Here is a 24,169-nt window from a genome sequence, read left to right on the forward strand (position 1 = left end):
CCACAGGTCTAACATATGTCCCATTTCCCACCCACCCCATCCCGCCGGTGAGAAATTATGTGCAATCCCACCCCACAATCATATAAAACCCATTAATTTAATACAGTGGACTCTGAAAAGACTTAAACTTATTCAGTGAGGTCTCCCAAGGATATGGCAGGAAATTGTCATATCTGTCACACCTACATCTCAGAGCTATTAAGATTAATTAACTTTTTATAAAGGTCTTTGAAGGTGAAAAGGTCTGTATTAGTGGTAAGCATTTATTTATTATGGAAGTTAATTTCTGAATACAAAATTATTTAAGTCAGTGATGTTTAAATGTAATAAAGCCTAAAATTCTCTAGTGCTTGAAGTCACACTATTTTAGCCATTACTGTCAAAAATGTACAGTTGTTGAAATTTATTCTAAAAACCATTATTCTGTGTTTAATTTCTGGACATGTGTTAGCCTTGAGCAACCCTTGTGACTGGGGAGCATATGGTTTCACTGGGTAAGTGATACAAGTGGGGATGATACTCTGTGTACTCTCCACATTGTGCATGTGGACAGGAGCTGACCATAATCTGGCTCTAAATTCCTCACTTATTCACTTCATTTTAATGGTGAGACTCGCTCTGGAATTTGTTACTGGTGATGTGCCAATTTACATTTGCTATTTTTAACAATTTAATGCCATGATATTGAAGCCATGAACATTTGTTTTGACCGACTCATTTTGTTAACCATAAAAAGTCCCTTTAGACTGAAAAATACTGACTTCCAGTTACCTCTTTTGTTAAGGCAGCATTACAAAATCATCACACACATTCGTTGGCCCAGGCACAAACTCTGCACAATTTCCCTCCTGACCATGATGATAAAAAAAATCCCAATATTTTAGCTAGCTTGTGTAAATTAAATAAAAAATAAAATAAACCGAACCAAATGTACTGCCCACTGCCCCAGGTAAGTTAGAATTTGGCAAGCTGCATGAAAGAGAGAGCTCTGTGAATACTGTTTCTTTTCAAAGGTAAAATACCACAGGGGTCTCAGCTTTTTTTCTCTCTGAGGCCCCCCCGCACCAACATGCTATAAAAAACTCCGTGACCCACCTGCACCACAACAACTAGTTTTCTGTATATAAAAGCCAGGACTAGCGTTAGGGGGTAGCAAGCAGTGCCATTGCCTGGAGCCTCATGCCACAGTGGCCCCCAGGAAGCTAAGTTGCTCAGGCTTTGACTTCAGTCCCAGGTGGAAGGGCTCAGGGCCCCAGACTTAAGCCCCATGCAGTGGGACTTTAGCTTTTTGCCCTGGGCCCCAGCGAGTCTAACACTAGCTCGGCTTGGTGGACCTGCTGAAACCTGCTCACGGACCCCCCAGGGGGCTCCGGACCTCTGGTTGAGAACCACTGAAATACTATATATGGGGCAAAGGTGGTGACACATGAACATACAAATTAAAGATAATTTTTTAAAGTCCTGTGGTGCTGTCACATCACTCTGAGACATGGGGCCATCATGGAGAAAGACATAAGTTCCAGTCAGGATACTGTAAAGTTTCGGAAGGCTCTGTGTGGGCCCGAGCCTAGCTTCAGAGTCCCTCAATAGTTTTGCAAAATGAGTTGCATAAGTGTGCTCCTGCTTCCACCTGACCAATTTTCAGAAAAATGATGTTGACCAAAATGAGTCAAAACCAAGAAAAAGTGGGCAAAAATATTTGTGCCTTGGAGTATCATTTCAACCTACATGGGGTTTATTTGACACATGGCTCCAAAAACAGTTTAAAAACTCACTTATAATCAAGTGTAATTTTCCTTGTTAGTCACTGGCTAACTCTTCTGAGTATGATTATTTTCTTTAATGGCTAATCTAAAACACAGCTCATATGTCTTGTATCCATTGGCAATAATGGGATATGGCTCATAATGTATTATAGTTCATAGCCCTAGAGTTTTCTCTTTTTTTGGCTGTAGTTTGCTGCCATTTGGGAATTGAAGTTCTCTTGCATGAGAGAAAGCAACAGTCCTGAAACACCCAAAGATGCCAAAGCATGAGCATTACTATATTCTAAATAATGTAACATTTTTATTTGTTTAATTTATTAAATCTTTAGTGTGTGCAAAATTACTGTGAGTGCTACTGAGTAAATTCTGAAAAGGCTAGAATTATTATTAATCATTTATATTCTAGTAGTTGCCCCAAACCAGTAATCCAGATTAGGGCTCGTTGTCTTGGGTGCTGAGCAAAGAGAAAAGAGAGAGTCTCTGTGCCTGAAACCATGTAGACATGTATTTTTCTTTGCCTAAATTTTAAGTTTCCAGGGCACATCCCTGCTTCATTTTGTTTCCCCCAAGTGGTTGAGTTGGATCACAGGCCTGTTTTCAGTGATATCATTTTGATATTTTATTACATTTTCTCTAGCATCTAGTTATAATGTTTATAAATCTTTGTATCGACCAGCCCAATTCTGCTCCCAGTGAAGCTAGCAAAACTCACATTAACTATCATCAGAACAGGATCAAACCTAGAGAGATAAAAATAGAAGGTTGAATATTGTTAACGGGCGAACTTGGACCAATCCTAAATAAATCTTGAAGCCTAAATAAGCCTAAATACATTTGAAGTTTGAAAAACTGGTGTGATTGTGAAAATAGTAAGTTAGCCACCAATCATAGCCTTTGTCTGTTCTGATGGCTGGTGCAGCAGTATTTGTTATCTGATTTAAAGAGTCTCCTCTCTCTTGAACAGAGCAAAATTCTGTTCTGTGTTATCAAGGCAATCCTCATGCTTCCCTCCCCATTAATTTTGACAGACCCCCCACCCCCTTTGTTTTCGGTGCACTGCAAGAGTATCATCTGAGATTTTCTAATTCCCTCTTTATTTCCTCCCACTCTCAAGGATACTGTTTAGTTTGCTCTAACTTCCCTGAGCTGTTCTATGTGGATATCATGTTGATTATCCATGTATCATGGTTTGTATCTTATGTTATGCCAGCCTCCTTTTTGCCATTCCCCTTTTATGGTCACTTGAGAAACATTAGGGAAGACTAATGTCATATTGCCCATGTCCTGGGAGCAGCCTGTCTTGCAATGTTTATTTTGCAGACTTCTGGTATTCGCAGTGTGCCAATCATATGGAAGAAAGTACCTATTTGGAGAACTCCAGTTACTGCCGGAGAGCCAATTTTTAGAATGTCTTTCTGTTATGTGATTGTTGTGCTGGAAAATAAAATAGATTATTCAGATAGCTTTATGAATTTTATTGTCTGGATATTTGATATATAATTTTGCCAAGTTTTTGTGGTTATTTCAAAAAAACTGGCTCCAACACTTGACCTCTGGATATTTGGTGTGGGAGTGGGAAGGTTTCCCCAAAAAGAGAAAATCTAATCTCAGCAAAGGCAGAATTTATTACTTTAAATCATGTTCAAAGACAGTCATAACCCTTCTCTTTTTATGCAGTGAATATTATATTGAATATGTTATATGTATGTGCCACAGACACAGCATACTGAACTAAGGAGAAGTCCTCATATGCCAGTGGTGATGAGTTAATTTCAATCCTGTCATAAGACCTCATGATGAGATTTTTGTGCCTTATCACAGATTACTGTGGCTGTCAACAATTATTTTCGGTCTCAATAATAGCTGGCATTATTGCAACCCATTGGTAGATCTCATGATGAATGTGAAATTAACCACACCAATAGACGCTGCATATAGTTACTGTGACCATAGAAGGTGGCTATTTGAATTTATAAATACTCTTAAATTTTCCAAGAATTTTATGATTGTTCTACCATTTCATTATAAATGTGTGTTTTTGAAGGTAAAAATCTATCCACTGGATCAGATTGTTTATCTAAATTTTTGAAACTCCATCAATTGTAGCTTCGCTTGAATGCTGAAAAATTTGAAGAACTGTTGTCTGAAAGAGCCATACAATTTAGAGCTATTGAACGACGATTATTAACTCGATTCAAAGACAAGACACCTGCTCCCCTTCAACATCTGGACACCTTGCTAGAAGGAACTTACAGACAGGTCAGTGCTGTTTATGAACCCACTACATTGTTGCTAAACTTAGTTTCAAGCACATAAGCTGTATTTTACGTTTACCAGCCAAGAGACCAGGAAACTGAATTTGTTTAGCCTAATATTCACTGCAAGTTTTCAGATGATTTGCAATGGTTTTATTTGATGTAAAGCCACAGAATTTCTACTTCTGGGTCACACCAACATAACAGCACATCGTTCTTTCCAAACTGATGTGGATAGTGTAAATATTTTATAGTTCATGTGAAAATATTTTATAGTTCATTGCTTGTATAAATATTTTATGGTGCACTGTAAACTGGTGGGAATGGTTTGGCTGGTGAAACAGTCACAACAAAATAATCTGAGGCTGACCATGTCCTTCCTCAAAGGTTATTATTCCTGAAGGTTTCAGAATGCAAGAGCTACAATAAAAGTAGTAAAAACTTGTTATTTGGTGTTATCCTGCCAGAAAACAACAGAAAAACTCCAGTGTTGGTTACTACCTGAGCCCATATTGCTTGAGTCATCCCTGTCCCAAGGCATGTTCCTCTTTTGTCTCCCAAGCAGTCACTTTCTTAGCATTTCATATCTTTCTGCTAGGAAACCTGATTAGTCTGTCATCTGCAGCCTGCCTTGTTGTTGCCTCCTGGTAGGTGCATGGCTCTGAGATGCTTTTAAATAGCATTATTGAATCTAATTTTTAAAAGAACTATCAAACAAAGTCTGATTCACCACATGGATGGAATGCTGCGCATATTGAAGTCATTGTGGCTTTGCATAGGCAAGCAGTCCTCTTGTGTCCTGAGAGTTGCTGGTTTGAGACCTAAGAATATGATCAGAATAAAATAGTTGAACTATGTTTGATCTGACATTATACTTGTGTGGGCACTCAACTCAATATCACATTTCTGACTGAATTTTTTTTATAAGGTATATCTCTATATATTATATCTCATAGAACTGGAAGGGACCCTGAAAGGTCATTGAGTCTAGTCCCCTGCCTTCACTAGCAGGACCAAGTACTGGTTTTGCCCCAGTCCCTAAGTGGCCCCCTCAAGGATTGAACTCTTAACCCTAGATTTAACAGGCCAATGCTCAAACCACTGAGCTATCCCTCCTGCCCTTTTTAAATCTACTATTGTTGGAAGTTATATGTAGAACTACTGTAACAGAAGGAGAGCAAAGAAATATTTCTCTCTTCGGTCTATTTACTTCGTATATTTGACAGCATTTTCTGTATAACCAGTTTCACTGTTTCCTCGGTAGAGTCAGTTGGTCATTATCTTTTGTTTGTGTGACTCTCACACTGCCCAGAGGAGAGAGGCTTTTTTAAATTAAGAAAATATGGTACTAAAATCACAGTAATTAGCATGGAGATTTGGGCTGGGTTGTTTATAAATGACTAGATTTATTTTAAATATTCTGGCATCTTGGACAGAAAAGGTTATAACAGCATTCTTATTAGCAGAATTTGTCTTGAATTAAAGTTAGAACTAAACTTTGGTGATAGTTTGGTTCTTGTTAGACATGATGTAGTGAAAGGACTTTGCTTCATAGAATATTCGGGTTGGAAGAGACCTCAGGAGGTCATCTAGTCCAACCCTGTGCTCAAAGCAGGACCAACCCCAATTAAATCATCCCAGCCAGGGCTTTATCAAGCCGGGCCTTAAAAACCTCTAAGGATGGAGATTCCACCACCTCCCTAAGTAACCCATTCCAGTGCTTTACCATCCTCCTAGTGAAATAGTTTTTTCTAATATCCAACCTAGACCTCCTGCACTATAACTTGAGACCATTGCTCCTTGTTCTGTCATCTGCCACCGCTGAGAACAGCCTAGCTCCATCCTCTTTGGAACCCGTCTTCAGGTAGTTGAAGGCTGCTATCAAATCCCCCCTCACTCTTCTCTTCTGCAAACTAAATAAGACAGTTCCCTCAGCCTTACCTCATAAGTCATGTGCCCCAGCCCTCTAATCATTTTCGTTGCCCTCCGCTGGACTCTCTCCAATTAGTCCACATCCTCTCTGTCGCAACTGGATGCAATAGTCCAGATGTGGCCTCACCAGTGCTGAAGAGAGGGGAATAATCACTTCCCTCGATCTGCTGGCAATGCTTCTACTAATGCAACCCAATATGTCGTTAGCCTTCTTGACAACAAGGGCACATTGTTGACTCATATCCAGCTTCTCGTTCACTGTAATCCCCAGGTTCAGTCTGGTGTTTTGTGTTAATTTGTTGTTGAAGTCAAACCCAAAGAACTGAGCATGAGTTTTAACCCATCATAGGCTGGAGCAGGAGACATGCCTCCTGCTCATGTAATTAACCTATCTAGATATGTTATCCCATGTCATCACCACACCTTACAAGAAAGTAAAACATGGTTCATTGCCCACTTCTGCAGTTATGGTTTTGTAATTCCTTCGAACAGGCTAAACCTTTTCAAAACATCTGTTTGTTCAACCCCCCACCCCACCCCTGGAATGTGCATAAAGATACGAAACCTGAGTGGGGCAAGTCTCTATGTGAAAGCAGCGAGGAAGCCAGCAGAACAGGAACAGGCTGGTGCTCTAAGGCTTGCTGCAGGACGGTGTGGAAGCAGCATGGCTCCAAAAAAGCAGCAAACAGTATTGGAAACAGCATGGTTCCAGGGGCACAGAGAAGGGTAAGCTTGGGAAAATGGGGGGAAGGGTGTTATCCCCCTCCCCTGGCCCCAGAGACAAGGAAGGGCAGGCACAGGCAAATTACACAGAAGGGGACAGTGAAAAGAAGGGGAACTAGCGTCCCCTGCCCTAGATACTTCCAGCCACAGGCAGGCTGTGTAGGCAGGATGGCTCCAGGGCAAGGCTGGATTACCCAACAGGCAGACTAAGCACGTGCTTAGGACAACAGCAAAGCAAGGGGGCACCAAAAACAATGTGATTTTTTTTTTAAAAAAATTGATATTTGATATTTCAAAGAAAGCATGAAAGTAGTCATCAAGGGAGAAATCAGAACTTTGTTAGACTTCCTTACACTCCACTACACACACTTCCCCCATTTTTCTGTTCTCTTTTTATTACTTATCACCACCTAAATCAGGGGGGCGTCCTACTAACGTAGATGGAAATAATGTAAGGAAATCAGCGACTGTAACTGATCATCCTACTCCTGGTGGGAAAACAGACATTGTTCTAGAATGTGTGGATGTGTCAGAGACTGAACCTGCTCATGGTGTAAATAATAGGAGAAAAGATCCTGGTATGTGGGTTGATTTCAGTACTGATGATGTAGCTTACTGGATAGATTGTGGACCAAATGACGTCGGACTTTTACCAATGGCAAACAAACAAGATATTGTCCACAAAAAATATTTTTCAGCATGAAAGCGAATGGTGAGAAATACACTCAAAAATGGCTACTGTATTTACCATCAACAGGGTCTGTGTACTGTTTTGTTTGCAAACTTTTTGCATATAAACCTTCAACATCCTGGTTTGCTGCAGATGGATTTAGTGACTGGTGGAATACTGTTTTAATTGAACAACATGAAAATAGCACTGCTCACAGAGATTCAATGTTGACATATTTAAATTGAAGACAGGGCTTTGGATTGACACAAAAATTGGAAGAACAAATTAAAGGAGAGCGTGAATACTGGCAACATGTCTTGCAGCGTGTTATAGCTGTTATTCAAACATTAGCTGAACGTGGTCTGCTTTTCCAGGGATCAAATAACACATTTAGATTATTGCAGAATGGAAATTTCTTGGGATTGTTGGAGCTTGTGGCCATTTTTGGCAGGCCATATTTCAAAATATGGGAATGCTGATAAAGGTAACCCTTCATACTTATCCAAGACAATATGTGATGAACTCATTGGTCTAATGAGTGACAAAGTTCGTTCAGCTATTGTGGATGAAATAAGTACTGCTGGGTACTTCAGTTTATCTGTCAACTCCACACCTGATCTTTCACATATTGATCAATTGAGTATTGTACTAAGATATGTGTCTCCCACAGATGGAAAACCAGTTGAACGATTTATAACATTCTTCAATTTGAAAAGCCACACTGGTGAAGAAATAGCAAATCAAGTACTGCATTATCTGTGCCAAGTTTGCAAAATAGATTTCTGAAAGTGCAGAGGTCAGTCTTATGACAACGTTGCCAACATGTCAGGGCGTTATCAAGGAATGAAGAAGAAGCTTTTAGAACAGAACAAATATGCCATATTCATACCATGTGCTGCACACTCTCTCAATCTTGTTGGCCGCAGTGCTGTTGATTGTTGTGCAGTGGCAGTAAGGTTTCTCTCAACAGTCCAGTTACTTTATACATTTTTCTCTGCCTCAACACACCGATGGGCAGTTCTTAAAAATATTTGGGCAATGACTGTGTGTTGAAATCTCTTTCTAATAATCGCTGGGAGGCATATGCGGTGGCAAAAAATTCTGGAGTCCTACTCAAAGATTGTGGATGCATTACTAAGGCCAATCACAAAAGGGAGAAATTATACGAGAGGCAGAAAACATTGCAAACAAGATGCAAGAACTAGAGTTGTAGTCACATTGACCACGTGGAATGAAATTTTACAACACTTTTACCACACAAGTCAAGCTCTCCAAGAAAAAGAATTGGATTTGAAAACGTGCAGACGTCTGTCAATCATTAGCAGACCACTTACACACTTTGAGGGATGATTTTGAAAGATTTGAAGACATATCAAAAGATATCTTGCCTGATACCAACTACAAAGAAGCCCAGTCCCGCAAGCGAATCAGGAAAAAACAAGCAAATGATAGCAGTGCAACAGAAACAGCATTGAATCCTAGAGACAAATTTCGCGTATCTACACACTATGCTATAATTGATATATTTGAAGCTCATATGAAGAGGAGAGGTGAAGTGTACAAAGACGTATCAAGTAGATTTTCTTTTCTAAATGATACGACTTATCTGACAAACAATATTCACAAGTATCAGAGGGGTAGCCGTGTTAGTCTGGATCTGTAAAAGCAGCAAAGAGTCTTGTGGCACCTTATAGACTAACAGACATTTGGGAGCATGAGCTTTCGTGGGTGAATACCCACTTCGTCGGATGCATGACACCCACGAAAGCTCATGCTCCCAAACGTCTGTTAGTCTATAAGGTGCCACAAGACTCTTTGCTGCTAATATTCACAAGGTTTCCAAAAGCTAGTTGACTCATACCCTGTTGACTTGAACATGAATCTCTGTGGAGAAGTATGGCAGTTCCACTGTTAAATGCGCGCAAAGTTTAACGAAACAGGAAAAATGAAATTCAGTCACATTGATCTTCATGACACAATATTGAAAGATGTGGAAAGATACACAATATGTATTTCCAAATGTAGAGCTCGCACAACATATTTTTCTAACATTGATGATTACTAACTGTTTTGTAACAGTTTTTTCTCAGCTGAACAGAATAAAAACCCTCAGAGAACAACAATGTGTCAGGGCAGACCTGATTCACTTTCCCTATTGTGTATGGAAACAGACATGCTTTGTCGAGTCAGCTTCGATGAATTTATCCAGAATTTTGCAATTAGAAAATCTAGAAAGAAGCTATTTTAATTTCAGCATACATGTAACTTTTGTGTCTTTTCGAAAAATAAAATTTTATTTTACGATATAGTATTGTTTTTATTTTGAATTACATATGCGGGGGCACCATAATCTTTTTAGTGCTTAGGACCTCTAAAGGTCTTAATCTGGCCCCCAGAGATAGGGAAGTGCAGGCACAGGCAAATTACACAGAAAGGACAGTGCAAAGAAGGGGAACTAGTGTCCCCTGCCCCAGGTTCTTTCACCCCCAGGCAGTGAAGCTGCAGCCAGGGAGGGTGAATTTGCAAGTGAGGGGAAGCAATCAGCATTTGCAAAGCAAACAAGCAAGGAACTCAATGTGCATGGGGGGGAGGGGTATAGAGCAAGGCAAGGAAACTTTAACTGTTTCAAGTACCAGCCAGCCTTGCAATTCTTTAGTAGGCAGGCTGCAAGCTGCAGTCAGGAAAGGGGACTGTGCAAGGACACAAAATATGCAAGTGCAACATAACAAGGAAAGCTCATAGTTACCACCCTGCACTTTAAGCAGGGTGGTGGTGGGTGTTTTCTGACTGGCCAGGAGAAAAGCAGTCAGTGCGGTGGATGACTCACCACCTAGGAATGAGGAGTTACAGTACAGACCCGTTTACCCACAAATCCGCTTAAAGCACAGTAGCACCATGCCTCTCAGTGCTACCTATTTAACACAAGAGACCCGTTAACACGCAGTACAGGAACTTGCTATGTAGCGCTACAGATTTGCTCACTAACTCACTGACATAGAAATCAACAGGAAGTGCGGAGTGGAAACGTGTTGTACGTCTTCACTGATATTGGTAAAGATGTATCACGCATGCTTAGTCTTTGTCATGCTAGAGATATATATAATATATAGTAGTTATATAGTAATATATATACTATATTAGAAAATTTTAACCATAGACTTAATATAATGGCAGAGGGCAAGTGTCAGCGTTCCTACACTGTAGAAGAAAATCTAGCTGCAATAGATCAAGTAAACAGCGGAGAAACCCAGGCCAAAGTTTCAAAAGATATTGGGATTACCAAATCTACTCTCCAAGGATGGCTAAAAAACTAATCTAAACTGAATGGCTTTGTACAAAATATCGATTCTGCAGCGGGGCTTAAGCGAAAATGTGTGCGCTATTCAGTAAAACCCGCAATAGACAAAGCCATGCGCACATGGTTTGCTCAGGAAAGCCTGAAAGGAATGCCGCTAAGTCGGCCAATTCTTCAAGCCCAAATGACAAAATTTGGAAATTTAATGGGGGATGAATCATTCCAAGCCAGCAAGCAGTTTATAAGTCGTTTTAAAAAGCGTCATGGCATAGCGCAGGTATCAATTTCTGCAGAAAGCCGATCAGCTGATGAATCGGCTGCAAACGCGTTTCCCACCAAGTTAAAATCTATTTTGCAAAATGAAGACTACCATGAAGAACAGCCTTACAATTGTGATGAAACAGCTTTATTTGCAAAACTGCTACCTGATAAGACTTTAGCCTTTAATTACGAGACACAGAAAACAGCTAGATTTAAAAAGATAAAAGATTGTGTGACTTCTTTTTTGTAGTAATAAGGCGGGCAGCCATAAGCTTGCCCCTCTTCTCGTTGGCCACTTTCATAACTCTCGCTGTTTTAATCAGCTCAGTAGACCCAAACTGCCAGTAATATATGCTAACAGCAAAAATGCTTGGATGGCGAGACACATTTTCGACGACTGGTTCCACAACAGCTTTGTTCCAGCGGTTCGTAAGCATCTGCAGTCGAAGAAACTCGAAGCCAAAGCACTTTTGCTACTTGACAATTATCCAGCCCATCCTCCAGCTGAATCACTGGTATCGAGCGATGGAAAAATTCAAGTGCTATACCTACCATTCAACACAACATCAAAAATTCAACCTTTAGACCAGAGCATTATTCAGAATTTTAAAAACAATTTATCGACCGGAGCTGATTTCAGCAATCGTGTCATGCACGTCTTCATTTCCGAATTCCTGAAACAGTTAAACATGAAGGAAATTATTTATTTACTTAAAAAAGCTTGGGATGGAGTAAAACAAAAGTCCGTTGAAAACTGCTGGATGAAGGCTCTCGGTGTTGCCTTTTCTGTCAAAGACAGCTCAGACTCGGAAAACTCCAGTAGTGGCACTGATTCAGAGCCAGACTTTGAAGGATTTTCGGAAGAAGACATCCTATAAACATGCATGCAGACAAAAGAGGATAAAGGTAAACTCTTTCAAATGATAAAAGATCTTAGTTTGGATACGTTGCCGGAAATCATTACCAAGTGGCTGGAAATGGGTGAAGATTGTCCGACTTCAGAATTTCTGTCTGAGGAAGAAATATTAACTGGCTGCGAGGCTATGTCAGACTACGAAAGTGATGGTGAGAATTCTAATAACGCAGGCCTAAATGACAATGACGAGGATGTCATTGAAAAGGTCAAAATTTTGCCCACAGAAGCACTTAGTGCTTTAGAAACTGTTGTAAGATTTATGGAGGAGCAAAATGCGGAAAATATCAAAATCATTCATCTGCGGCAAATGACAGACTTCATAAGAAAGACAAAAAAATGCGAACCAGAAAGAGCAGAAAATAACAGCGTTTTTTTTCTAAGTAAATCATAGACACGTTGTTCAGCAAGGCCCTCTTAACCCACGGTCTGTTAACACATGGTCATGATGGCTTGACTCCCGACATCCTCGGGTAAACGGGTCTGTACTATATAAACATCAGCATCGGTTTGGCCCCTTCTCTCATTTCACTCATTTCCTGGGGGGGAGAGGGAGCAAGGCAAGGGACAATTAATGTGGGGGGCAGGAGGGAAAAGGGAATAAGGCAAGGAAAATTACCTGTTTCATGGCTGTGCGCTGCTTGCTGCTCACGTGCCTATACCTTTGCTGGAAAGAGGACAGGCACAGGCTGAGCAGCCCCAAGGGAGCCCATGGGCTGGAAGGAAACCCAAGACAGACAGTATTGCAGCAGGGGCAAGAGGGCTCACAAGTCTGTAGACTGCTACTGCCCAGGGTGGTGTGTTTAATAACCCAGGGCAGCCTCATGGACTAAGGGAGGAAAATGATCATAGGAAAGTGTCCACACACTCAGGTAAGCAGGCTGTGTGCATTAATGGGCTGGTCAGCTAAGATGCGCAGCAAATGGTCAGTGATGTTGTTTCTAGAGTGACCAGACAGGAAATGTGAAAAACTGGGACAGGGAGTGGGGGGGGGTGTAATAGGAGCCTATATAAGAAAAAGACCCCAAAATCAGGACTGTCCCTATAAAATCGGGCATCAGATCACCCTAGTTGTTTCTGAGGTTTTCTCCACAGCATTACAACACTTCAAAGGGCACAAAGTCACCTAAAAAACCAGGATGTTTTCTTCCTCCTAACACAAGGGATGGTGGTAATGCTAATCCCGGGGGTGACCACACAGAGGCTGGGGAAATGGGTGGCAGAGGTAGTATCTGGCGTTCCAGCCTGGCAAAGGGTGGCAGTTGCAGGGGCCACAGCCAGGTGCAGGGACCGTGCTCAACCAGTCACTCAGTGAGTTCACCTAAGGGGAACAGGAGTCAGCCGATTGGGATATTAAATACTCTGGGCCCAGGAGTGGAAGGTCGAGAAGCCTGGGCAGACCCACCTAGGGGTGGCACCTTCAGTGGGGGGCATTGATGGTATTAGACAGCTGCTGCAAGCTAATTTGCAATTACAGCAGCAGCTTCAGGCAGCTAGATGTGAGGGGTCTGCACTGGGTGACAGGGTAGGCTCAAGTTTCATCAGCAGGACAAAGAAGCGGCATATGGCAACTCATCGGCCATCAGGGCATGTAACCGCAGGGGACAGGGTAGACACTCCCCGGGGTGCAGGGATCTGCAGTACGGTTATGCCAGTGTAGCTTACGTGGTATGATTTTTCAGAATCTTTTTTGGGAATAGTCATGTACATGAAATGGCTGGTATTTAGGATTATGCTATTTCTATGCATGTATCATCTTGGTATCTGAAGTTATGAATATTTGCTATGTTTACTACATGTTTGCTACTGTGGTAACGCTCACAAAGTATTTAGCCAGCACATGAAGGGACAAGTCAAGTTGAATGGCCCATTAAGGAACACTTAGCTCACAATGGACCCTGGATAACGCCTGTCTACACTTAATAGACTTTTCCTGTGAACGTTCTAACTAGAATATGGGTGGGGGTGATGGACATGTAACTTGTCCATGTGACTTCAAACATCGTCTTTCTCAGTGAGAACATACTTCGCTTCACTTGGCAGAAGGCGAGGCCACAGGCTGGGGGCAGGGCAGAGTCACATGCTCCCCCTTGTGTCCCTCCCATGAGTGCAGTACTGGCAAGAAATGATTTCTACTTGCACAACTGCTTGCCTCATTTGGGATACCGTGAACTCCAGAGCAGTAATAAGACTGAAGTTACTGAAATTTTGTTCCGCTTTTACCCAAACCACCTAAAGCAGAAACTCCTTACTCCTACCTCCAAGCTACGCTTCTATGGAAGGGCTAGACAGGTAGGCAACCTATGGCATGTGTAGGTTGCCTACTGCTGGCACTCACACTGCCCGGGTCCTGGCCACTGGTCCCGGGGGATCTACATTTTAATTTAATTTTAAATGAAGCTTCTTAAACATTTTAAAAACCTTATTTACTTTAAATCCAACACTAGTTTAGTTATATATTATAGACTTATAGAAAGAGACCTTCTAAAAATGCTAAAATGTATTACTGGCACGCGAAACCTTAAATTAGAGTGAATAAATGAAGACTTGGCACACCACTTCTGAAAGGTTGCAACCCCTGCTTCATATGAACAGAACAGACTCCTGAAACTCTTACCTCAAAAGTGGTCCATAGTCATGCAAATAGTCCCATTGTCTTCAGTGGGATTGATCAAATGATTAAGGGTTTACAGGATTCGATTCCAAGTTTGTAAATTGTTCTGGATGAAACGGCCAATGCCTGAGCTGTCAGATCAGAAGGAGCTTTATTTGAATAAAGGTGGGCAGATGTGTGATAAGTCTTAGCTTTGTTGCTAAGATGAGGAACATATTTTCAGTAAAGTTCTTTGCAGATTCCTGAGGCAGGTGGTTTAAGGCCGTCAGTGTCCGGCATTATAATCTTCACTTGTAGTTCTCCACAAAGCTGGAAAATGAGGCATATGTTTTCTTTGTTTTGCTGCTCCAGTTCCAGTTAAGAAAATGCATGTTAGACTAGTTTGACTGCAAAGAAGAATTCTGTGTACACTGGGGACAACACGTGATTCCTGTCAGGCTGCAGAACTGGGCTGACATCAGAATCCAAACATCCTCTGGTCAAAGCAAGCAGAGGCATTCCTCTAATGATTTGGACTTGATGTGATGCAGTATGAATGTCATGGATAATTCAGACCGATGCGGAGAAACAGAGTAAAAAACACTCTTTAAACACTTTCCGTCTCCCCTCCCTTCCCATCTTTCTAACAAACTTAAACAAAACCTTTGTTTGTCTATTAGCATATGTATTGTGCTGTTAAAGACATCTAAAGAATGAATGTCCTCCCTAGCCACGTTCTGCTCCTTTACTCTTTCCAGTACCCCATACCCACTAAAAATCTCTTGCCAGTACTGCGTACTGGAGGGTACTGTCCTACTTGCACTACTGAGGGCAAGAGAAAAAAGAAAATGAGAAGAACTCTGTCACCTGCACAGCTGCCAGGAGTATGCTGCATGCTTGTGAAGGTGCAGCAGTGCACATATTGCCCCTCTGTCCCAGGAACACTCCAGTAACTCTGCAATGCCTCTAACTCAAAACTCTCTCCAAGTGCCGCACTCTGGCCTTTGACTTTTCCCATTACCCTTTTAATATAAAGATTTTGGGGGGAGGATGATTGTAAAAACAACATCTTCTACAAGTATTCCAAACTTTTTCCTCTAGAACTTGGCAATTTGAAGCTTATTTGGTATTACCCATTATACACTTTTTCACTCACTCTGAGACAGAGACTGTTTGAACTGGGACTTAGACCTTAAAGTTTTTGTACTGTGGTATAATTATTTTGATAATGGATTGGACTTTTTATTAAAATAGTTATACTGGTACAACACCTAGTGTAGATACAGTTATACTGGTATAAAGGTGCCTTAGAGTAGTATAGGTTATTCTCTTTCTTGTACGAGAATTGCTATATATCAACACTGTGTGTGTGTGTGTGTGTGTGTGTGTGTGTGAGAGAGAGAGAGAGAGGGAAATATGGGCCTAATGATGATTAGTACCCAGCTAGTACAGTTTATTTTCCAGATATGCTGGTATCTGTTTTAAATGAACTGTGGGTAATCTTTTATCTTTGCATTCCTTTTATATCATGGTGAATATTTCAGAATTAACTTCTAAATCATGATTTCCATAATGCATGTGGAATTTAACTGCTAATTTTCAGCTTTACAAATTAATTAGGTACAAAGTTACTTATTTGAGTGAAAATACAATCTCCTGAGCCAGAGAAAATTAATCAAACCACACTTGTTTCCTTTGTAAAAATACATTTTTGTGATCTAATCTTTTTTTTTTATTAGTCCTTGGAGATGTAGAACTTGATACATCCTGCCTCAGTGTATAATAAAACTATTAATGGGTCCATTATAAGGAAATGGCAATCTTACCTCTACATGATGGGAGCAAAACATATAAATAGCCTTCAACTGTCTATAATTGTGAGAGGTTTTCTTTTGGTTGTGTTTTCTGTCTTCCTGTTTAATCTTGTCTGGCGTAATTATTCTTTTTGTATTAGTGTCCTATAAATGTAGTTCTAATAGATTTGATTGAATACTGGCAATTGTAGCAGCTACATCTCTCTCTTAGGAAAAAAAGAGCTATTACACTGGAAAGTATAAAATCATTATGGACAACAGAAGAAAAAAATTTCATTCTCGCATGAGGTTACCATGAAAATAGTGGGTCACAACTGATGGATTTGTGTCTCTGTGAATTATAGTGCCCTGAGTGGTGGTTGAAAGGACCAAACACAGCAGAATACAATATTAGCTTTCATTTTAAGAAAGGATTTTGTCTGACAAATGTATGGAAAACTACGCAGCACATGAGGTTGTGTAAAAGGTTTGTTAGCTTAAAAAAGGCTATGAATATTGAACAAGACTGAAACATTCTGAGTGTAATTTTGTAAATTGTGTGTGATACTCACTCACTTGTGTTATGTGTTGTTTGCTTGAAAGGGTAATGTGGTCTTTATAATATGTTTTCTGTCATCCAAGCTAAAAGCTTTTTTTGTAGCTTGATAATAGCTGAAGTCTTAATTCCCAGAAAAGGAACCAGATCTTTGCATCTTGACATGCAGTGTTAGGATTTTCATGTATTAGCTGGAGTCACTAATAGACATCATGGGGGAAGAAATTTATATGCCAACTGGTCCTTTTAGTCCACATGGATTTTAGCCCAGTAGATCTAAATGGTGCAAAGGCCCATCAGCCATGTCTAGAATGCCCATACAATGCCAATTTTGGGGGAAAGGATAGGGAGGATTACGGATGCTTTACTACAGAGATCTTTTGTGAGGAGTGGGATAGAGTCCCTCTCAGTGATATCTCTGCTATAGTCCATTCTGTACAACCAAGCTGAAATATTTGAGTTTTGGGGCCTTCTATATTTGAGTAGTGTGTCACAGGAATTTGTCTCAGAATTCATAACTTCATTGTAAAGATTTTAATCATACAGAATTTAGGGATTTTGTGGCAACTTAACTCTGTTCCTTTGCATATCTTTCCTCACATAACCATAAAACATAGACAAATTGGCTATTAAACAGTAAGCTTGCCTCAGTCTTAACTATAGTGGTGCTCTTGGCCCACTGTAAAAAGTGAAATACTACATAATGTAATGGTTCTCCACATTGTTTGAAGCACACTTTAATTCACACATTTTAAGCCATTCCTTTCTAAATTTAAAAGACCCTACTTGCCATTAGTGGGGAAACCTAACTTGCTTTTTCGTTAGAGCTTCTAGAACTGGAGTTCAGTGGCTGTTAGTGCAAACTCGCTTCCTTTTCTCCAGACTTCAGTTGTTCTCTTATGATGATCTTTATTTTCATCCTTGTTGGAAAGCTTATCTCTCAGGAATACATAGTTGCAAACAGCAACAACAATAACACAGCTTGAGTGATACAATTTCACTGTGTTTTCTCTCCAAGCACCTAGAATTTGTCCAATGCCTTTCACTCTACTTTATCTTTAGCATATGCTCTGCCTATCATGACTAGTTTTTGCTTGAACAGATTCACGTGTACATGAGTTTCTCACCTAATATAACTCTGTTACTTGCAGTGATGGAGAGGTGGTCATAGTTTACTGTTTCCACTATGTCTCCACTTAAGTCTGCCTCACTGTGAATGGGAATATACCTGATTCCAAACTTCCTGCCTCTAAAAGTCATCTTCAAAAATTAATTTCATATGAAATCTACTAGTATTTCCACCTTGCATACTTGCATAGAGTCTGTTCACATAACTAGCAGTATTGGCACCAAAAAATCACCTATTAGAAGGTCAACAAACATTGGTTCTTCCTGAAATACCATGAGTTCTCCCTTACTTTGAACAAGGAACATTCCCCAAGAGAAAGCCATCTTACTTCTGTGTGTAGTAACGAACTCTGATAGCCTGTGCCTTTATGCAACAAACCAAAAATGGTGAGACTTCTGGATGTTTACTTTATGAGGCTGTGTCATTTTCACAACTGCCCAAACACTTACCTTAGTTCAGTGGGCACTGTTGTGGTAATACGGCATTAATATGAAGAATGCAGTGAGTCACGAGTATTAATGCATTTCTTTTTCTTTCCTTCACGATTGATCCCAGTCCCTTCATGTTTCTGTCGTCATAGCCATTCCATCTGTCCTGACAGCAACATAATTGGCCCAAAGAATTTCTCCTCCTTTCAGGTTGTGACAATTCTTGGGGCACCAAGGGCTGTGAGTCATCTTGTTGCCACCTGCCTCCAATGTAAGGGAGTCTTGCCTGTGCCAACTGGTTGTTAGCTTTCAGCCACTCAAGTACTCTTTCCTACCTAGGGAAATAGATTCTCACGCCAAAGTTCAGTCTTTTCCAGCATTTGCTGGCCCCAAGGAGCCATGATCCAATTATTTGTGAAGCACCCCCCACTCATTCAATGTACCTCATCAATGAATGGATGTCTTTCTCCACCCTGTGGGATACTGAATCAGTCTTTTATCTTTAATCACAGACAGGGCTATTCCTTCACTGTCATCTAGTTCCTTTTTACTTCCAAGCAGTTTCAATGTTTATAGTTTCTTTGATGGTTTTCCATTGACTTTGCTGAGTTGCAGTGATGAACAATTGAGCAAAACATTAGGTAATCCACTGGCTAGGAAGAGGTGACAATTCCCTCCTAATTGAATGCCATCACTGAGACATATTATTCCCTAGTGACTCACACCAAGACCATATGGGCATAATTTTCAGTATAGTTACATTATTCCTTAAATATTCCCTGTACACGCATATTGCAATGATGATCAGTATTGGTAAGTGACAAGCTTTCAGAGATCTCACATACTACTCTTGATAGATAAATACTATGAAAGTGGCATATTAGGTGTAGTGAGTTTGTGAGACATTAGTTGCTTGTAAAGAACAGTGAATCCTTTGCCATTTGGCACCAATGGGCCTCTGTAACACAGGTAGACATTTGTTAAGCTTTTGAAAATAGTTGCAAGTTGCCCACTCTGATAATTCCTTGCAAAAGAGTTTAGCTTTTTGACATTGTCATCATTCATGAAGTCACTATTTGAGGCCTACCTACTTTTATCCACCGATTGGTCCAATAGAAGTGCAGATCTTCTGGCAGCTTCTGTATTGTGGGCTGATGGTGAACTCCGCACATGTCTTCAGAGCACTGACTGATTGTATCATTAAACAATGGAACTTTAGAGCAGACATTTATTTAGATTTTTGTTTCAGTGAATTTAACTTTACACTTGAATACTTTTTTGCACAAATAGGTTGTTAATTAAAACCTATGTTCTTTTAATCATGCACAAATAAAGCCTTAAATCTCCAATCCCACCAAATATCTGTGTTCAGAATAGAACATCATGTGGTCTGCTGTCAAAATCAGCCTGTGATGGAAACAGCATCAAAGTCCACAGATATCCTGAAACCAAGATGGCTATTTAAAAAAAATAGTCTTTTGTATGTTGTTGCAACCATATATTCCTAACTACTGTATCAATATGTGAAAGAAAGAGAGGTGAATGAGGGTTATTTCAGAGCTTAAATATCTCTCCATCCCTATTAGATACACCTGACCATTTCCTATTTTCACTGAGAATTTCATGTGATGGAATGGATATTGTTCCAGGGTACAGTCTTGACTTGCTCCCTAGCTTAGACTATATATGGGAAAGCACAGTTCTTTTTTTTTGCATGTGTGTTTCTCACTGAACTTGAGTCTCATGGCATACTCAAGCTGTGTTGGTGGCATATTGTTTGAGAACCACATACCTACCAAAATACTTCTATGGTTATGTGGGGAAAGGCAGTTTCTTTATATTATTTGCTGAATGCTATGTGATCTTGCATGGTATTTTTTCAGTAATGTAGTAAGTGTCCCCCCACTTGTTGTAATACACATGCACTAGGTCAGTGTGTGTGTATGTGTCTCTTTCTCTCTCTCAATCTTGACTTTGAACTTCCTGACACATACATGATTTAAATGCAGTCTTTACTCGTGATAGGGTACCTATTCATATCCTGGAGAATGTTACTTGAGTAAGGACTGAGTGATTGGGCCTATAGTATTTTGCATGATTTCCTTTAAAAAAAAATCAAGTGCAAAAGCATTAAACAGATAAGGCATTATAGAGTTCTAATGGAAACTGTGTTTCCAGTCTTACCTATAACAACTCTACCTCAAAGGAACAATTTTTGTCTCTAGAGTTTAAATTGATACTCAGCATGGTGTAAAAGTTAAGTTACAAATAAACAAAAGCTAATCATACATAAGTACATTCTGGCAAGAATACATAAAAATCACTAAGCCTTATGAGGACAGTGCAGAATATACCAATGGTCAGATTTTGATACTCTTGTTGAGTATTGCCTTACTCCATTGAATAATCAATAGTCCCAGTGGTCTCAGTGAGACTATGCTGCAAACTATCTTAAGCACGGACAGCCAAATTCTCACTTGTTGTAAATCAGTGTAGTTCTATTGACTTTACTGGAACAATGCCAATTTGAACCATCTGAGGATCTGTCCTAGAAATTGAGCAAATTTGTTAGTCAAAAAGGATGCCTGGAAAAATGTACATAAACCTGGATATTTGTCAAAAGTTAATTGAATATTGGTTTTCAGTTAAAGATGCCAGACTTTCAGAGTTGTCTGATTCAGCTTCAGACTCAACATGTTGTTTGACATCCTGATAATGGCTTGCATCCAAAACTAATTTTGTCTGATTGTATATCAAGTTTAGTCATGAAATGAGCAAGAATTGGCACTGGTATTTTAAATATTAAAATACTTGCTTAACAAGGTTTCAACAGTCTTGCTTGTTCACAAATCTCCTTGTTAGGTATGCTAATGGGGGAAAAAAGCTGTAATCTAACAAAGCTAGAACGAAAACTCCCTGCAGTTGTTCTTGTTAAACAAGCTGAGTTCAAAGAGATCCTAGCTTTGTATGTTCTGTCAAAAAAAAATTCAGATTAATTCAGATTAATTACGCATTCTGCTCAAATATCAAGAAACATAACAAACATTTAGTGCACTTCCTGTGGTGCCTCTAAAATTAACTTATTCATGTGGACTCAGAAAGGGCTATTTTTCCTGCATAGATCCAACTTTGAAAGCTCACTATATCGTAGCTTTCTCTTTCTGGAGACTTTTCTAGAAATCCATTTATTTTATATTCTAACATGAGATGAGTGCTGTTCAGGGGTGCGGAATTAATGAACTTGATTAGAGTTGTAAGCTAGATGATAGTTGCTTTATTGGTGTTTCCTTAAAAAGCCAATACTGTATATTGTTTTTCTTTAAAAGTGAAACACAATGAAACTACCATGTCAGGCAGTAGATGTGATATATCTCTACTTTAGTAAGGCTTTAAATACTGTGTCATGTGACCCCCCCCCCCCCCATAAATCAACTAGAGAAATATAGCCTAGATCAATGGTTCCCAAACTTGTTCCGCCGCTTGTGCAGGGAAAGTCCCTGGCAGGCCGGGCCGGTTTGTTTACCTGCTATGTCTGCAGGTTCGGCCAATCGTGGCTCCCAGTGGCCGTGGTTCGCTGCTCCAGGCCAATGGGAGCTGCTGGAAGTGGCGCGGGCCAAGGGACATACTGGACACCGCTTCCAGCAGTTCCCATTGGCCTGGAGCAGCGAACCGCGGCCACTGGGAGCCACGATTGGCCGAACCTGCAGACACAGCAGGTAAACAAACTGGCCCGGCCCTGCACAAGCGACGGAACAAGTTTGGGAACCACTGGCCTAGAGGAAGCTATTATAAAGCGGGCACACAATTGGTTGGAAAAGTTTTCTTGGGGAATAGTTATCAATGATTCACAATCAAGCTGGAAGGGCATATCAAGTAGGTTGCTGCAGGGATTTGTCCAGTTCTGTTCAATACTTTTATAAATGATTTGGACAATGATATAGAGAGTATGCTTATAAAGTTTGCAGATGATACCAAGCTGGGAGGGGTCGTAAGCTTTGGAGGACAGGGTTAGCATTCAAAATTATTTTGGCAGATTGGAGAAATGGTCTGAAATAAATAATATTAAATTAAGTAAGGAAAAATTCAAAATACTAAATTTAGGAAGAAATAATCAAATAGAAATTGAGCAAATGCAACATGACTATATAGAAAAGGGTCTGCGGGTTATAGTGGATCACAAACTAAATATGTCAACAGTGCAATAGTATTGCAAAAGAAAGAAAAAATTATTTTGGGATATATTAGCAGGAGTATTGAGAGCAAGACACAAGAAGAAATTTTTCCACTCAACTCAGCTCTGATAAGACTGCAAGAGGAGTATTGTTCCGGTTCTGGGCACCAAACTTGGGAAAAGATGTGGACAAATTGAAGAAAGTCCAGAGGAGAGCAACAAATGATTAAAGGTCTAGAAAACATGACCTATTAGGAAAGGTTGAAAAAGCTGGGTTTGTTTAGTCTGGAGGGGGATATAAGTCTTCAAGTATGTAAAAGGTTGTTATAAAGAGGAGGGTGATGCATAGTTGTCCTTAACCACTGAAGTCAGGACAAGATGTAATGGGCTTAAACTGAAGGAAGGGAGATTTAAGTTAGACATTAGGAAAAACTTCCTAACTGTAAGGATAGTTAAAGCACTGGAATAAGTTAACTAGGGAAATTGTGGAATGTCCATCATTGGAGGTGTTTGAGAAGTTTAGAAAACCCCTGTCAGGCATAGTCTAGATAATACTTAGTCCTGCCTCAGTGCAGGGGACTGGACTAGATGACCTATCGAGGTCTCTTCCAGTCCTATGATTCTCTGTGAACATAAAATTGTACACATTACAATAGAACTTATGACTTGGCATGGTCACTTTGTGCCACACTGGCTGTAAACTGGCTCCAGGAGGATCATCGCATAGCAAGGGAGATCAGTCTAACAATGTAGAGCCAGTAATGAGGCTCCTAATTGCCTGACACCTGCTGCTGGCACAGGGATTATGCCTATTCCTTGTCTGCTGTTTTGAACCAATGGGGCTATTAGCAACAGGCATAAATTAGAATAGCCCTCAGGCTGCTCCAGTTTGTGCCTGGTACCAGTGCTGCACAAACAGCATATTATTCACTTGTCACTGTGCCTCAGTGGGTCACAGCTGAGAATGTCAACTTCAGGACAGATCACTGAGAAATGGGGTAGACTCACCCCACACTGGTGGTTATTCTATCATTAGATTATACCAAGCCAGTAACAAAAGTGAACTTTTGTCTTACCACAGTCTCTTTAAGCATTGCAGTCCTTGGCTCGCCACCCAGACACTGGACTTTGTGATGAGTGGTTACTGAAAACTGTTTTAATCAAATATAAAGTCCTTCTAATCCCAAGGGATCAGCCACTTAGCCAGGTCAATATATAACTCAGATTTTACCCAGTAATTATGCTGATGCCAGTCCTTTAGTAACTAAAAACTAATAAAAGAAAAGAGAGTTAAAAATGGTTAATAGATCATATACTGTAGAACTTCAGAGTTATGAACACCAGAGTTACGAACTGACCAGTCAGTCACACACCTCATTTGGAACCAGGGGTATGCAATCAGGTAGCAGCAGAGACACCCCCTCTCCCCCAAAAAAGCAAATGCAGTATTGTGTTAAAAGTAAACTACTAAAAAACTAAAGGGAAAGTTTAAAAAAAAAGAGACTTGACAACGTAAAGAAACTGTTTCTGTGCTTGTTTCATTTAAAGTAAGATGGTTAAAAGCAGCATTTTTCTTCTGCATAGTAAAATTTCACAGTTGTATTAAGTCAATGTTCAGTTGTAAACTTTTGAAAGAACAACCATAACATTTTGTTCAGAATTATGAACATTTCAGAGTTTTATG

The 24,169-nt window shown here is 40.1% G+C and overlaps 1 protein-coding gene across 12 annotated transcripts in view; it reads left to right on the forward strand.

The window, feature by feature from the left end:
• BBS9 (Bardet-Biedl syndrome 9) overlaps positions 1-24,169 on the forward strand; it is a 493,039-nt gene that overhangs the window by 143,609 nt on the left and 325,261 nt on the right. For 11 of the 12 annotated variants that reach the window (XM_039526584.1, XM_039526588.1, XM_039526586.1 and 8 more), the window contains one exon: positions 3,873-4,025. In XM_039526584.1, coding sequence (XP_039382518.1) covers positions 3,873-4,025 — 153 coding nt within the window. Of the gene's footprint in view, positions 1-3,872; positions 4,026-8,016; positions 8,196-24,169 lie in introns of those variants that run through there. The other variant, XM_039526594.1, reaches the window with a different exon arrangement.

The sequence above is a fragment of the Mauremys reevesii genome, linkage group 2 (assembly GCF_016161935.1).
Source record: "Mauremys reevesii isolate NIE-2019 linkage group 2, ASM1616193v1, whole genome shotgun sequence".
Classification (NCBI taxonomy): Eukaryota; Metazoa; Chordata; order Testudines; family Geoemydidae; genus Mauremys; species Mauremys reevesii.